The sequence below is a fragment of the Ahaetulla prasina genome, chromosome 11 (genome assembly GCF_028640845.1).
Source record: "Ahaetulla prasina isolate Xishuangbanna chromosome 11, ASM2864084v1, whole genome shotgun sequence".
Taxonomy (NCBI): Eukaryota; Metazoa; Chordata; class Lepidosauria; order Squamata; family Colubridae; genus Ahaetulla; species Ahaetulla prasina.
The window spans coordinates 5629135-5646876 of NC_080549.1; the positions used below are offsets into that span (position 1 = coordinate 5629135).

The 17742-nt window shown below is 39.6% G+C and overlaps 1 protein-coding gene across 1 annotated transcript in view; it reads right to left on the reverse strand.

Moving 5' to 3' along the window:
• IL1RAPL2 (interleukin 1 receptor accessory protein like 2) overlaps window positions 1-17742 on the reverse strand; it is a 432928-nt gene that overhangs the window by 166070 nt on the left and 249116 nt on the right. The window contains exon 4 of the mRNA XM_058154577.1: window positions 4979-5165. Within this exon, the coding sequence (XP_058010560.1) occupies window positions 4979-5165 (187 nt within the window). The remainder of the gene's footprint in view (window positions 1-4978; window positions 5166-17742) is intronic.

Genomic DNA, 17742 nt, shown 5'->3' on the forward strand with positions numbered 1-17742 from the left:
TTTAATTGTTTAATTACCAAAATAATTTCTTCCGAGGTTATAGGCGATTCAATTCATCCGTTTGTTCTAAAGTTAAATTTTTAACCTTATATTCCTTCAAATATTATCAATATCCCTATTCAATATATTATCTTTAAGATATAAATTTGTATAATATTCTAAAAAGCTTTTTAATTTTATCCTGTTGATATCTCTCTTTACCTTTGTATTCTATTTTTCTATAGTACGTTGTTTTGTCTTTTCCTTAAAGTGTATGCTAACCACCTACCAGGTCTATTTGCGTTACAAAAGTATTATGTTTGGCATATTGTATATTTGTTGCCACCTGATCAGCCATTATCATATTAAATTGATTCTGTAGTAACTTTATTGCATCTTTAAGTTTTTGATCATGTGGGTTATGTATTAATAATTGTTGTTTCTTATAAATTTCCTCTTCTAAATACCTACGCTGTCTTTGTTGCTTATTTCTCTGTCTATTATTAAGATATATTAATACACCTCTCATAAAAGCTTTACTGCAGTCCCAAACCATTTCTATCGATGTTTCATTATTCAAATTATAATCAAAAAATTCTTTCATCTGCTTTTTACATTGATTTACATTATCCTGATATCTAAACAAATTTTCATTTAATCTCCAAGTTCTTCTACCCTCTTTTCCATATTGCAATTCCATCCAAACAGGACTATGATCAGACAAACATCTTGGAAATATCTTAGTTTTCTTCACCCTAAAAAGCAAATCATTAGAAATTAAAATAAAATCAATACGTGAGAAGGATTGATGCCTATCAGAGAAAAAGTATAGTCTCTTTCCTCCAAATTCCAGTCTCCATACATCTCTTAACTCAAAATCTTCTATCATATCAAAAAGGATTTAGGCAGCTTTGCATGTGCAGGTATCTTCTTGGAAGAAGTTCTCTTGTCCTTTCGTGTATCTATTACTCCATTCCAATCTCCCAATATAATACACGATTTATAATCCCATAGATCAACTTATCATATAACATTCTATAAAATTTTTCTTGTTGTTGATTGGGTGCATATATACCAAGCAAGAGAGTCCTTTTGTTTCTATTGTAAGTTCAATAGCAATATATCTTCCATAAATATCTGCCTCTATTAACTTGGCTGGTATATCTTTTCTCAAATAAACCACTATGCCATGTTTTTCTCCAAAGCTGAAGCAACAAAATGTTTACCTAACTTTGAGTTTATTAGGTACTTTTGATCTGATAATTTAATATGTGTTTCTTGTAAGCAAATAACATCATTTTAAATTGTTTCAAATAATGAAATATTTTTCTTCTCTTCTGAGCTGAGTTCAAACCATTGACATTCCAAGTCAAGATTTTATTTGCCATTACTGGGCTGCTGAAGCCTTTGGGCAATCAACTGAAGATCGTCCTCCGTATCTTCGGCCGTGCTCCTCCCACCGCTTCTGTAGCAGAATCCTGAACTTTACTTTGAGTTTGTTGCTCCTTTTCTTTACGCTTAAGGGCTCCCTCGTCAGTCTTTGTTCTTGTGGTTGTTCCTCTGATGGTAACATCACTGGAATCACCTCAGCTTCCACACCCATTTGAGTCTCTTGAATTCTTTTTCTATTATTTCTATTTCAAATTTCAGCACTGTAGAAAGAAAATCTTTGGCCTTAAGCACTGTGTCAATACGATATCTTCTTCCTGATAATACACTGTCAAGCCAACTGGAACCTCCCATCTAAATTGAATCTGGTATTTCTTAAGTTCTTGTGTAAAAATGTAAAGTCTTTTCTATCCCTTAACATCTTGGGAGGATCTCTTTCAAAACCTTCAACTCCTGTTCCCTATTTTCAAGTTTTTCTGAAAAGCAACTTGCAAAATTTGATTCCTCACTGTTCTTTTCAAAAATAAACCACAATGTCTCTAGGAAGTTTCTTTTGCCTAGCAATCCAAGAATTAACTCTATAAATTTTGTCAATTTGATAAGCAACCTCTTGTGGATCAAGTTCAATAAATTCAGCCAGAGCTTCTGATAAAATTTTTTTTAAATCTTCCCCTTTGTCTTCATTCAAACCTCTAATTCTCAGAGCTCCTTCCATCATTCTATACTGCATCACCACCACTTGATCTTCATTTTTATCCAATTTAATTTGCATTCCCCATTCTATTTTCTATTTGTTGATTTGACTGAACAATTTCTTGCACCTCCTCCTCCACCACCTCCAGTCTTTTTGCCAAACCTTGAAAAGCCATTAAGATATCTTCTCTTATTTTTTTATTATTCTCTTTTATTTCTTCTCTTATTTTCTCATTATTATCCATAATCTCCTTAAACCTTTCTTCAGACACTTTCCTTGCTCTTTAATCAGATCTTCTAAAGCTGGTTCAGAACCCTTCTGCCCCCAGTCTTAGGTGGTTTAGTAGCCATTTCAGTTTTAAAATTCACAAAATATAAGTCTAGAAACTTCTCTTCTCCCTTTAAGTATAGGAGAGCTCAGTTCACTTCATTAAAATCCACATAACATTTCTTATCTTCTTAGTTGCACAGACTGTTTAAAATTCCATTCGTCATTTCACTCCCGTTCAGGCGCCATCTTAGAGTCAATTAGAACAAAGGAAAAAATTCTCTTTTTAGAAAGTAGAAGTCAGGAAATCAAAAATACTTGCAATCCAATAATCGTCCGCTTGCACTCATTCCGTCTGCTTAAAGAGATCCATAAAGATAAGACAATTAGCAGAGATGGACACCTTCTTCTTTTCCTGCTTTTGCAGTGACGCACTGAAGTCGGAGATGGCAGAAATATTTATGGGACCCCTCGACCCTTCGAAGCTCTGCTTAATTAAAACAAAGCCTCTGGGGAGGTCTACCAACATTCCTGCGCTCTTATCTTTTCTCTTTCATCCAGAGAAAAAGATTAAAGCCGGCTTTTCCTGGCTTTACGATGTTCAGTGCGGAGCCCCTTTAATTAGGGCTCAGCGAAGGGGTGGAGCCACCCGGAAGTCCGTTTTCTGAGCTTTATGTTCTTGTTAGTCCACCTGCACATTTTGAATGAGTTGCTCCTGTTAGCTGCTTTGGGTTGCCAAAAAAGCAGAGCAGAAACTCGTTTTAAAATGCAATCTTTCTCCCCCTCCCCTTAATTATAGCATCTGTCTGTCTGTCTATACCATCTATTTGTCCATCCATCCACCTATCCTCTGTCTGTCTGTCTGTCTGTCTGTCTGTCTGTCTGTCTATCATCTATCATCTATCTAATCTATATATCTCTTTCTCTCTCTCTCTCTCTATCATCTATCTATTTTTCTTCTTTCTTTCTTTCTATCTATCTATCATCTATCATCTATCTAGCCAACGATCATCATCTATCTTCATCTATCTATCATCTATCTATCTTCATCTATCTACATCTCTCTCTCTTCTCTCTCTCTTTCTCTCTCTTTCTTTCTTTCTTTCTTTCTTTCTATCTATCTATCTACATCTATATCGATCTATCTATCTATATCTATCTATATCTATCTATCATCTATCTATCATCTATCTATCTATCTTCTATCTACATCTATATATCTATCTATCTTCATCTACATCTATATCTCTCTCTCTTTTCTTTTTTTTTCTCTCTCTTTTCTTTTCTTTTCTTTTTGAGGAAAACCTGAAAAGTTGGACGGCTTTGAAACTATTTTTTTTTTTTTCGTTTTGCAATTTGGGGTCACCGACTCCCATGAAACGGCTTCCTGAGCCACCCCATCTTTTTGAGCCTTGCTTTGTTTTCTGAGCTTTATGTTCTTGTTAGTCCACCTGCACATTTTGAATGAGTTGCTCCTGTTAGCTGCTTTGGGTTGCCAAAAAAGCAGAGCAGAAACTCGTTTTAAAATGCAATCTTTCTCCCCCTCCCCTTAATTATAGCATCTGTCTGTCTGTCTATACCATCTATTTGTCCATCCATCCACCTATCCTCTGTCTGTCTGTCTGTCTGTCTGTCTGTCTGTCTGTCTGTCTATCTATCTATCTATCATCTATCTACATCTATATATCTCTCTTTCTCTCTCTCTCTCTCTATCATCTATCTATTTTTCTTTCTTTCTTTCTTTCTATCTATCTATCATCTATCTACATCTATATCGATCTATCTATCTATCTATCTATCTATCTATCTATCTATCTATCTATCTATCTATCTATCTTCTATCTACATCTCTCTCTCTCTCTTTCTCTCTCTTTCTCTATCATCTCTCTATTTTTCTTTCTTTCTTTCTATCTATCTATCTATCATCTATCTACATCTATATCGATCTATCTATCTATCTACCTACCTACCTACCTACCTACCTACCTACCTACCTACCTACCTACCTATCTATCTATCTATCTATCTATCTATCTATCTATCTATCTATCTATCTATCTATCTTCTATCTACATCTATATCTCTCTCTTTCTCTCTCTCTCTATCATCTCTCTATTTTTCTTTCTTTCTATCTATCTATCATCTATCTACATCAATATCGATCTATCTATCTATCTATCATCTATCTATCTATCTATCTATCTATCTATCTATCTATCTATCATCTATCTACATCTATATCTCTCTCTCTCTCTCTCTCTCTATCATCTCTCTATTTTTCTTTCTATCTATCTATCTATCTATCTATCTATCTATCTATCTATCTATCTATCTATCTATCTATCTACCTACCTACCTACCTACCTACCTACCTATCTATCTATCTATCCTATGTGTCTGTTGGTCTGTCTGTCCATCATCTATCTAGCCAACGATCATCATCTATCTATCCATCATCTATCTATCCATCATTTATCTATCTAACCATCATCTACCTATCTATCTATGTATCTACTTCCTTCTTTCTTTCTTTCTTTCTTTCTTTCTTTCTCTCTCTCTCTCTCTCTCTCTCTCTCTCTCTCTCTCTCTCTTTCTTTCTTTCTTTCTTTCTTTCTTTCTTTCTTTCTTATTTATTTGTAACAGTCTCACCTTATACCAGATTATATCTGGTTCTTGCTTCCCCGTTTTGTAATCCTCGGTATCTGGGCAGGAAATGATTTTGGTCCTGGTGATTTCTGATTTTTCTAAATAACGAATTGTGCTGTTGTAACATAGTCCAAGTTCATTTTCGGCGACCGTCAAGGACATGGATACTTTCATGCAATACGTTGAGTTTCTGCAGAGAAATAACACAAGGCGGCTCCGGTTAAAACATAAAATTAACATGATTCATCCCATGAATCAATCGCCTTTGTCTTTAAACATGGAGCGTGCAAACACATATGACGGACGGGTGGTCCTTGACTTACGATCACAATGGAGCCCAAAACTTACGTCGCTAAGCGAGCTAAGTGAGTTTCGCCCCATTCTACGACCTTTCTCGACACAGCTGTTAAGTGAATCATTGCCATTGTGAAGTTAGTAACACGGTTGCTAAGTGAATCTGGCTCCCCTGTTGAATTTGCTTGTCAGAAGGTCGCAAAAAGGGGATCACGTGACCCGGGGATACTACAATTTCCTAGACCGGGATGCCTTATGCACGGTCACTCATGCTCTCGTGACGTCTCGCCTGGATTACTGCAATGCTCTCTACAAGGGGCTTCCCTTGAGGAGCACCCGGAGGCTTCAGTTAGTCCAGAATGCGGCTGCGCGGGTGATAGAGGGAGCCCCTCGTGGCTCCCATGTAACACCGCTCCTGCGCAGACTGCACTGGCTACCTGTGGCTTTCCGGGTGCGCTTCAAGGTTTTGGTAACCATCTTCAAAGCGCTCCATGGCTCAGGGCCGGGTTACTTACGGGACCGTCTGCTGCCACCGACTGCCTCCCACCGACCCGTGCGCTCTCACAGGGAGGGACTACTTGGGGTGCCGTCCGCCAGGCAGTGCCGACTGGCGACACCCAGGGGAAGGGCCTTCTCTGGGGGGGCTCCCACCCTCTGGAACGAATTTCCTCCGGGACTCCGTCAACTTCCCGACCTTCGAACCTTTCGCCGCGAGCTTAAGACGCATCTATTTATTTGCGCAGGACTGGGCTAGGATGTTAATTTTAATTTAGTTTTTTAATGGGGTTTTAGTATTTTAATTATAATTTTAAAGTCAGCCTTATTTAATAAGTTTTTTAATTAGTGTTTTATTCTGTATTTATATCTGTTTTTGTGTTTTTAATAGGCTGTAAACCGCCCTGAGTCCCTCGGGAGATAGGGCGGTATAAAAATGTGATTAAATAAATAAATAAATAAATAAACAGACATAAATACTAGTCAGTTGCCAAGCCTCTGAATTTTGATCATGGGGATGCTGCAATGGTCATAAGTGTGAAAAATGGCCATAGCTCCCTTTTTTCAGTGCCCTTCTAACACTGAACGGTCAGTAAATGAACTGTTCATTGTAAATGAAATGAGGGATGTGGTGGCTCAGTGGCTAAGACACTGAGCTTGTCAATCGGAAGGTCGGCAGTTCAGCGGTTCGAATCCCTAGTGCTGCCGTGTAACGGGGTGAGCTCCCATTACTTGTCCCACCTTCTGCCAACCTAGCAGTTTGAAAGCACGTAAAAATGCAAGTAGAAAAAATAGGGACCACCTTTGGTGGGAAGGTAACAGCGTTCCGTGTGCCTTTGGTGTTGTGTCATACCGGCCACATGACCAGAGAGACGTCTTCGGGGAGCGCAGGCTCTTCGGCTTAGAAACGGAGATGAGCACCACCCCCTAGAGTCGGGAACGACTAGCACAGATGTGCGAGGGGAACCTTTAACTTTTTAAGTCGAGACTACCTGTAGCTCCATCCCTTGAAAAAGTCTGTGGATGGTGTATAACAACCGTTGAAATTAGAAGCGGTTGACTAAGTACAAAGAAAAAAAATAAGTAAAAATTCAAGGAGCATTGCAAAATGAGATGGATCCACTGCGGCGCCCCACTTAATCTTTTGCAAGTTAAATCAAATAACGATGAATGGCATACTTGACCCCATATTTATTTGATCCCAGGCAAGAATTTGAGAAATAATTTCCCTCTCCAGAATCTGGCAGACGGAGAAAATGAACAGAGAGAAATCACATTAGCTGCATTAAACAAATTGATTTTTAAGATTTAACCGGGTTTCATTTCATTATGATTTTAGTAAGATTTAATTATAGCCAATTATATAAAAACTTTTAGCTTTTGATCTGTCCTCCTATATTCCTTTATAGCTAATCCTAATCACATTTGCTTTTTTAAAATATCTATGTATCTATCTATCTATCTATCTATCATCTATCTATCATCTATTTATCTACCTACCTATCTATCACCTATCATCTATCTATCTGTTTGTCTGTCTGTCTGTCTATCATCTATCTACCTACCTTTTTAATGGGTTTTAGTCCTAAATTTTAATCGTGGCCAATTTAATAAGTTTTTTAACTGTATTTTAATTGTATTTATAGTGTATTGTGTATTTTTACTTGGCTGTGAACCGCCCTGAGTCCTTCGGGAGAAGGGCGGTATACAAATTTAAATAATAAATAAATAAATAAATATCTATCTATCTATCTCTCCTATCATCTATCTATCTATCTATCTATCTATCTATCTATCTATCTATCTATCTATCTATCTATCTACCTACCTACCTACCCATCTATCACCCATCTATCTATCTATCTATCTATCATATCTATCTATCTATCTATCTATCCATCTATCATCTACCCATCTACCTACCTATCACCTATCTATCTCATTCATCTATCTATCTATCTATCTTCATCTATCTATCATCCATCATCTATCTATCTACCCACCTACCTACCTATCTACCTATCACCTATCACCTATCTATCTATCTGTCATCTATCTATATCTATCTATCTATCTATCTATCTATCTATCTATCTATCTATCTTCTATCTATCTATCTATCTACCCACCTACCCACCTACCTACCTATCACCTATCACCCATCTATCATCTATCTATCTATCATCTGTCTATCATCTATCATCTATCTATCTGTATCAATCTATCACCTATCTATCTATCTATCTATCTATCTATCTATCTATCTATCTATCTATCTATCTATCATCTATCTATCTACCTACCTACCTACCTATCACCTATCTATCTATCTATCTATCTATCTATCTATCTATCTATCTATCTATCATCTATCATCTATCTATCTACCTACCTACCTACCTACCTACCTATCACCTATCACCTATCTATCTATCTATCTATCTATCTATCTATCTATCTATCTATCTATCTATCTATCTATCATCTATCTATCTACCTACCTACCTACCTACCTACCTATCACCTATCACCTATCTATCTATCTATCTATCTATCTATCTATCTATCATCTATCTATCTACCTACCTACCTACCTATCACCTATCTATCTATCTATCTATCTATCTATCTATCTATCTATCTATCATCTATCATCTATCTATCTACCTACCTACCTACCTACCTACCTATCACCTATCTATCTATCTATCTATCTATCTATCTATTTATCATGACCGCGGGACACTGCTGCAACCATAGGTAAATATGAGTCTGTCGCCAAGTGTACGAATTTTGATCACATGACTGAAGGATGCTGCAATGGTCATTAGGTTCAAAAACGGTCATGTCACTTTTTCTCAGCGCTGTTCTAACTTTGAACGGTCACTAAATGAACGGTTGTTAAGTGGAGGTTCACCTGCATATATATTCCACCTTAGGAACAGAACAGAATAACAGAGTTGGAAGGGACCTTGGAGATCTTCTAGTCCAACCCCCTGCTTAGGCAAGAAACCCTACACTACTTCAGACAAAGGAGAACATACATCATGGGGAAGGTGAGCAGGAGACTTTTCAGCACAAACGTCATGATTAGAATAGAATAGAATAGAATAGAATAGAATAGAATAGAATAGAATAGAATAGAATAGAATAGAAAACAGAGTTGGAAGGGACCTTGGAGGTCTTTTAGTCCAACCCCCTGCTTAGGCAAGAAACCCTACACTACTTCAAAAAAATGGTTATCCAACATCTTCTTAAAAATTTCCAGTGTTGGAGCATTCACAACTTCTGGAGGCAAGCTGTTCCACTGATTAATTGTTCTCACTGATAGGAAATTTCTCCTTAGTTCTAGGTTGCTTCTCTCCTTGATGAGTTTCCACCCGTTGCTTCTTGTCCTGCCTTCTGGTGCTTTGGAGAAGAGCTTGACTCCCTCTTCTTTGGGGCAGCCCCTGAGATATTGGAAGACTGCTACCATGTCTCTCCCAGTTCTTCTTTTCATTAAACTAGGTTCATTAAACTAGTTCCTGCAATCGTTCTTTATATGTTTTAGCCTCCAGTCCCCTAATCATCTTTGTTGCTCTTCTCTGCACTCTTTCCAGAGTCTCGACATCTTTTTTATATCGTGGCGACCAAAATTGGATGCCGTATTCCAAGTGTGGCCTTACCAAGGCATTATAAAGTGGCACTAACACTTCACGTGATCTTGATTCTATCCCTGTTTATGCAGCCTAGAACTGTGTTGGTTTTTTGAGCAGCTGCTGCACACGGCTGGCTCATATCTAAATGGTTACGACTAGGACTCCAGGATCCCTCTCACAGTTACTACTACTGTTACTACTACCGGCCTTAACCTAGGAAGATAGGGAACATTTTCTACAAACCTGGAGCCACCCCATCAAACCTATCCAGACCTGACCACTAGCTCTTTCAGAGAAGACCATTGTCTCTGTGCCCATGCCATTCTCATTCAGTTATCTCTATAATTTGCACTCCTGGAAGAGTTATTAATAATTAACTTCGCTCAAATGATTATGAATTTTCTTGATTAGAGAACCGAAAGGTCAGCCGGTTGAGTAGGTCGGCGTAAGAATAAGTTCACCAAGAGAGTTTGTAACGCAGGCAGCTGGCACCGCCTAAGAATACCTTCTGACAAATGCATCGGTTAATGATCTTGAATTATTTAATTCATATTTTTTTTCCCCCTCACACCGCCTCGGGCATGATTCTATTTAAATTGCTCGCTGGCAGAACGACCTGAAACTGCTGAAGTCTTCTCATTAGCTACAATTAGGTAAGAGTCAGATTGAAGAAACATACCATCCGATTAGTCAAACATTGCATGTACTTTGCCTAGAGGGAGAAGATGCATTAGCAAAGGATTAGTACGGCACAATACACATTTGCACACGTTCTAAAAATAGTTAGTAAACTCCCGATAAAGGCTTGTCTCAATGACCAACTCCCTAGTCCTTCTAAGCTGGGATTTGTTTTGACTATTCCATGCATATCACCCTGAGAAGAAGCATCCAAATTCTGGTCCAATTGCCAAGAACGGGATATACAATAGGAGGCCATTAGGATGGGTTGGCCAAGATTCTTTTAAATGAAAGGAAGGACTATCTTGATAGCAGTGTTCCAATATTTGAGGGTCGGCTGCCACAAAAAAGAGGGGGTCAACCTATTCTCCGAAGCACCCAAGAACCCAAGACAAGAAGCAATGGATGGAAATTAATCAATGGATGGAAAGAAGCAACCTAGAACTTAAGGAGAAATTTCCTGAAAGGGAGGGAAGTCAACCAGTGGAATTACTTGCCTCCAGAAGTTGTGGGAGTTCCAACATTTTTTTTTAATTATTTTATTTTGTCACAACATTATATACAAGAACATACATTGAAAGGAAACAATAGGACAGGAACGGTAGGCATTTTTGTGCACTTATGCATGCCCCTTATAGTCCTCTTAGGAATGGGGTGAGGTCAATGGTAGACAGTTTTTGGTTAAAGCTTTTGGGAGTTGGAGAAGAGACCACAGAGTCAGGTAGTGCATTCCAGGCATTCACAACTCTGTTACAAAAGTTATATTTTCTGCAATCAAGATTGAAGCGGTTAACATTAAGTTTGAATCTATTGTTTGCTCTTGTATTATTGCTATTGAAGCTGAAGTAGTCTTTAACAGGAAGGACATTGCAATAGATGATTCTGTGTGTTAAACACAGGTCTTGTCGGAGTCGGCGGAGTTCCAAGTTTTCTAATCCCTTCAATTCTTGAAGGTTTTCAAGAAAAGATTGGACAACCATTTGTCCAGGATGATATGAGGTCTCCTGCCATGAGTAGCGGGTGGGATTAGAAGAATTCCATGGTCCTTTCCTGCCTTATGATTCTATTCTATTCTATTCTATTCTATTCTATTCTATTCTATTCTATTCTATTCTATTCTATTCTATTCTATTCTACTCTACTCTACTCTACTCTATTCATTCTTATTTTATTCTGTTCTATTCTATTCTATTCTACTCATTCCTATTCTATTCTATTCTATTCTATTCTATTCTATTCTATTCTACTCTACTCTACTCTACTGTATTCATTCTTATTCTATTCTATTCTATTCTATTCTATTCTATTCTATTCTATTCTATTCTATTCTTTCATTCCAATATTTATCCTATCCTATCCTATCCTATCCTATCCTATCCTATCCTATCCTACTCTACCCTACCCTACCCTACCCTACTCTACCCTATCCTATAAAACAAAGTTTATTAAAGATGTGGATACCAGATGTACTCAAGGAATGGCCATCATAACATTAAATCTGTACCCCAAGAAAATTCCAGAAGAGGATCCTACTCGCCTCTTTATACGCTTATTTTGTTTCTTAAATCACCCCAGTTTTGGCAGTTGGGGGGCGGGGAATCGGACAATTTCTGGTGTAATGACATTACTTCATCAACATCATGTCTCATGCAGTCCTTGGCAACTGAAGAATTTCAGAAGATTCTCGTTCCACCAAGCCTACTTCCCAGGGCTGTCCCCACGGAGGAAAAAAACAGAGCAACTAGGTAAATTCTGTGAATTAGTTTTGGGGATGAAAGGTGACATATGAGCATGTGAATGGGTGGACTCCCCATCATGACACCCATCTATCCGGTTCCGGGTTCTCATCAAGAGATGCCTGACAAAATAGATGAATGTCTCTCTACCCTCCTGCATATTATTCCATTTCCACTTGATCTGGAAGCTGACGGATGTTTTTAATGGTATATTTGTGGAACGGCTGTTGCTAGTTTCATTGCAACAGCTTTTCACCTTACGCCGCTAGAATAATAATAATAATAATAAAGCTACCCTGTTAGTGCACCTCAAGAAGGGAGTTGATGTTTTATATTTGTGTTCATTATTGTCTCATTTTCCTGGGTGAGAGCAGGAACGGTGGAGGTCAAGGAAATGAATGGGTTTGCAGACCCCGGGCAGAGCAAAAGAATAAAAACTACGGCGGTTCTAGCATCCATAATATATTCCCAGAGGTAGAAGCTGGTGGGAGGAAGGGGAGGAGGCACACTCACACATGACATGCATAAACCTCTTCTATCACAAGCAGAATTGCTAGTGGAAGGTTTCGCAGGGAAAAAAAAATAAGAGAGAACGTGTCCAAAGAACATTTTCTGAAGAAGGTCCTGGATGCTGTGGCCTGTCGACCGCCAGCCCCTTCAGCAGCCGAATCAGAGGAGGAGGAGGAGGAGGCGTGGGAATCAAGGTCAGCATCAAGGCAACCTGAGGGGGAAGAGGAAAGGGAGCTGGCAGAGAGAGAGAGAGAGAGAGAGAGAGAGAGAGAGAGAGAGAGAGAGAGAGAGAGAGGCGGAGCCTGGGCCATCCATCAGCCCTCAGATGGAGCGTCAACAGCCCCCCAGGTCTGAAGGTGGCTGATGAGGAAGAGGAGGAACAGCTGGGTTCAGTGCCTGACGCACAGATGCACAGAAGGCAGAGGAGAGGAGAGCAGTGGAAATCTATGAGCCGGTCCTTGGGACAGAAGAGCCACTGCAGCTAGCAAAGCCCCACCCTAGCTCTGGGGATAAAAGGCAGGGGGCGGAAATGAATAGGCGTGGCGGACAACAAATCATCTTCTGGTTGCCCGGACTTGTTAGCCTGTGGTGAGAGAGAAACTTTTTGCGGGGGCTGCCAGCACGCCTAATTAAAGGAATCTTTGAGTTCACTTCAGAGGGTTTGTCATGTTTGGGCAGCTGGGTCAGAACACTGGCATTCATCAACATAGGTAAAGTGGTTTCCTCTGTACAGTCGTGTCCGACTCTAGCAAACATCTCCGTTTCTTAGCCGAGGGAACCAGCATTGTCTGAAGACATTTTCCGTGGTCATGCGGTCAGTGTGACTGATACGCCGAGGCACACGGAATGCTGTGACCTTCCCACCAAAGTGGTACCTATTAATCTACTCGCATCTGCGTGCTTTCAAACGGTGAGGCGGGCAGGAGCTGGAACAAGGTACGGGAGCTCACTCCTGTGACACGCCGCTCGGGGTCTCGAACTCAGCCCGTCAGCTTCCCGGATGACAAGCTCAGCATCTTTAAACGCTGAGCCATCAGCATTACATCCTAAAGTATTCAGGATTGAATTGAATTCGATTCAATTGGGATTGAAAGGTGCCAGGAACGCTGCCCAATGATCGCACTTGAAAGTTGATCTCACTCGGAAGCTTCTCGACCCGCCAAGCAATCTGCTCTCATTCCGTTAGCCTGCAGTGGCAAACAGAGCACCATTAACTGAAAAGACGTCTATAGGCTAATTGATGGACAGCTGAGTGAAAGGAACAATGCTAACCTTTCCCTGTTTTTTATACTATGCTATTATTAAAGGGCTGCCATTAAACGGAGCCTCAAGAGTCTCCTTAGCACTTAAGTCAGTGAAAAGCTACACAACCTGATTAGCAATGTCTACAGCAGGGCAACCCAACTCCTTTGGTTCAGACGCCATAAAGCTTTGAAGAACTTCCTTAAGACCAGGGTCCAAGCAAAAGGTCAGGTCAGGTCAGGGGTGAAGTGCTCCCGGTTCGGACTGGATCGCCTGATCTGGTAGCGATGGCAGCAGGTGGTTCGGAGAACCGGTAGCAAAAATCCCTGCCCACCCCCTCATGCCCAGCTGAGCCACGCGATCATCAGAGATTTTTTTTTAACTTTTAAAAACATTTTTTCTTCGGCTGAAAAAATGCTTTTAAAAGTTTTTTAAAAAGCCTCTGATGATCGCGCGGCTCAGCTGGGATCGTTAGAACCTTTTAAAAGCATTTTTTCTCAATCTCTTCGGCCGAAGAGGTTGTAGAAAAAATGCTTTTAAAGGGTTCTGGTGATCAGGAAACTCAGCTGGGATCGTCTGAACCCTTTAAAAGCATTTTTTCTGCAATGTCTTTGGCCGAAGAGGCTGTAAAAAAAATGTTTTTAAAAGGCTCCTCTGGTGATCCCAGCTGAGTTGCCTGATCACCAGAGGCTTTTAAAAGCATTTTTTCTACAACCTCTTCAGCCAAAGAGGTTGTAGAAAAAACACTTTTAAAAGTAAAAAAAAAAATGAAAATAGCCACGCCCACCCAGTCACATTACCCCCCAAGCGAAGCCCATAGAACCGGTAGTAAAAAAATTTACATTTCACCAAGTTGTTCCACTGATTAATTATTCTGTCAGGAAATTTATCCTTAGTCCTAGGTTGCTTCTCTCCTTGATTAATGTTGGAATCACAGTTATCAATATAACTTCTTGGTAAGATTTTTTTTTTTATTTACATTTATATCCCGCCCTTCTCCGAAGACTCAGGGCGGCTTACAGTGTGTAAGGCAATAGTCTCATTCTATTGGTATATTTACAAAGTCAACTTATTGCCCCCCCCCCAGCAATCTGGGTCCTCATTTTACCTACCTTATAAAGGATGGAAGGCTGAGTCAACCTTGGGCCTGGTGGGACTTGAACCTGCAGTAATTGCAAGCAGCTGTGTTTTAATAACAGGCTACCTTACAGCCTGAGCCACCACGGCCCTCTCTGACTTCTATATTATATATATATATTACTAGATAACTCTCTGACTTCTATATTATATATATATATTACTATTCACCTTAATCTCTCAGGATTTCTTTCTTCTTCTCTTCTTCTGCAACGTTGCCCTTTAATCTCATTTACTATTCCATATGGTTTATTCACCGCTGCTGCTTCTGCAGTTAAAATTCTAGTTCAACTTGGAAAAATGGGGAGGGAATTTTATTTTATTTTTTTATTTTTGCAAAATCCAATTGCTTGGATCGCCCTCTCTAAATGCTACAGAAATCTCCCATTGGCCAATCGGCTTAAAGGTAATCAGGGAATTGTCACCACTGGCAACTATCGAAGTTCCGTATAGATCTTGGTTTTGACATTTAATCCCCCTGAGCATTTTTCTATGGCTCAATTATCAGCAAGATATTTCTTCCAAGGCACTGAAAGAAGAAAGGAAGGGGAGGAGGTTATTGTGTTGTGGTTTTTTTTTTCATCGTGTGGAGAAGGATGAGAGTGGGATGCGGCAGTCATAATTACTGTAAAGTTAAATTTTAGTTAAAAAACAACAACAGGAGAAACTCGGATCCAAACAAGGAAAAATTACTTCCTCTTTTTTTATTTATTTTTGGGTTATATTCTTATTTTTTTTCCTGGTGTTTTTCCTCCATTCTTCCTTTTCTTTTCTTTTTTCCTTCTGCGCTTTTTCTTTCTTCTTTCTATTCTGTTCCTTTAAAACTTTTTTGTAGTTTGACTGGGCTTTTATCTCTATCACTGTAATGCCTAATAAAATTATTTGAAAAACAAACAAGAGGCAAACTGCAAAGCCCTACATGGTTTGGAACTGGGTTACCTGAAGGCTCACCTTTTTCCAGGAATCTCTTACCCATCCAAATAGATTGACCAGAATGGGCTTTCAAAACCTGGACATATCTCTGGATCCTGAAGGTGTTAAGAGCATCATTTCTTGACTTTATTGTTAATTGGCCAAGTATCTTGGCTGCTATGTATTTTGGTTTGGGATGTCCCTATTGTTGTTATTGTTTTAAAATGGTATCACAATTTTAATTGTAATTGGGGTTTTTTATTATTATAAGCCACCCAGAATCATTAACCGAGATAGGTGGCTATAAAAATTGATTATTTGATTGATTGATTGAGAAAAAGAAAGAAGAGGAAGAGGAGAAGGAGAAGAGGAAGAGGAAGAAGAAGAAGAAGAAGAGGAAGAGGAAGAGGAAGAGGAAGAAGAAGACGAGGACAATGCATTTTCATGCTAATAAACCTCCTTTTGCATCAGTCAAGACCATTAGTAACTTTTTTTGGTGCCAACTCAGCAGCTAATGATGGAAATAATTAACAGATCAGGGTGCATCAGCTCAAAGAGGAACAATGCAGGCTCTGAATTTTCATTGTTTCTGCCTAGTTAGAAGCTTTTTGTATTTTTTTCCTGGCTTAAACCTCTGATGACACCAAAGGAGGAGGAGGAGGAGGAGGAGGAGGAGGAGGAGGAGGAGGAGGAGGAGGAGGAGGAGGAGGAGGAGGAGGAGGAGGAGGAAGGAAGGAAGGAAGGAAGGAAGGAAGGAAGGAAGGAAGGAAGGAAGGAAGGAAGGAAGGAAGGAAGGAAGGAAGGGAGGTTGGGAGGAAGGGGAAAGAAGAAAGGAAAAGGAAAAGAGAGAGAGAGAGAGAAGAGAGAGAGAGAGAGAGAGAGGAGGAGGTTGGGAGGAAGGGGAAGGGGAAGGGGAAGGGGAAGGAAGAAAGGAAGAGGAAGAGGAAAAGAGAGAGAAAAGAAAGAAGAAAGGAAGGAAGGAAGGAAGAGGAAAAGAGAGAGAGAGAGAAGGAAGGAAGAGGAAGAGGAAGAGGAGAAGGAGAAGAAGAAGAGGAAGAGGAGAAGGAGAAGAAGAAGGAGAAGAGGAAGGAAGGGAGGTTGGAAGGTGAATGGAAGGAAGGAAGGAAGAGAAAAGAGAGAGAAAGGAAGGAAGGAAGGAGAGGTTGGGAGGGGAAGGGGGGAAGGGGGGAAGGAAGAAAGGAAGAGGAAAAGAGAGAGAGAGAGAGAGAAAAAGAAAAAGAAAGAAAGAAAGAAAGAAAGAAAGAAAGAAAGAAAGAAAGAAAGAAAGAAAGAAAGAGGTTGGAAGGTGAATGGAGGGGAAGGAAGGAAGAGAAAAAAGAGAGAGAGAAAGGAAGGAAGGAAGGAAGGAAGGAAGGAAGGAAGGAAGGAAGGAAGGAAGGAAGGAAGGAAGGAAGACTCAGGGCTGTGGTTGGCATCAAATCTGCTTTATTAGTTGCTGATGTGACCTCCAGAAGGAAAGCACATTCTACATCTGGGTTTTCTGTCCTCTAAGCAAGTTCATGGGTGGCCACTAAGGCCTAATCACCAAAGGCCTGACTACAGAGGAATCGCTGGATTGGTTTCTTGCATTTTCCCAAAATAATACTAAAACAAAAATAGCCCTAGAGAACACCCAGGAAAGAGCACCATCCAAGATTTAAGGGTAGGGAGGGGGAACCTAACAACCACAGAGGCAGAACACCAACCAAGTCACAATCTTTGGGTGACAGTGGTGAGATGATGATGATGAAGAAGATGATGATGAAGAAGATGAGATGATGAAGAAGATGAAGAAGAAGATGATGAAGATGATATGAAGAAGAAGATGAAGAAGAAAATGATGATTTTGAAGAAGAAGAAGATGAAGAAGAAAATGATGATGATGAAGAAGAAGAAGAAGATGAAAATGAAGAAGAAGATGAAGAAGACAATGATGATGATGAAGAAGAAGAAGAAGATGAAGAAGAAGATGAAGAAGATGATGATGATGATGAAGAAGAAGAAGAAGAAGAAGGAGAAGAAGAAGAAGATGCAATAGCAAAAGAAAGAAGAGTTTTTAACGACTTCTAACTTTGGGAGGTTGGGTGGGTAGCTGGGGGGGGGGTTTCGTTTTGTTTCTTTACAA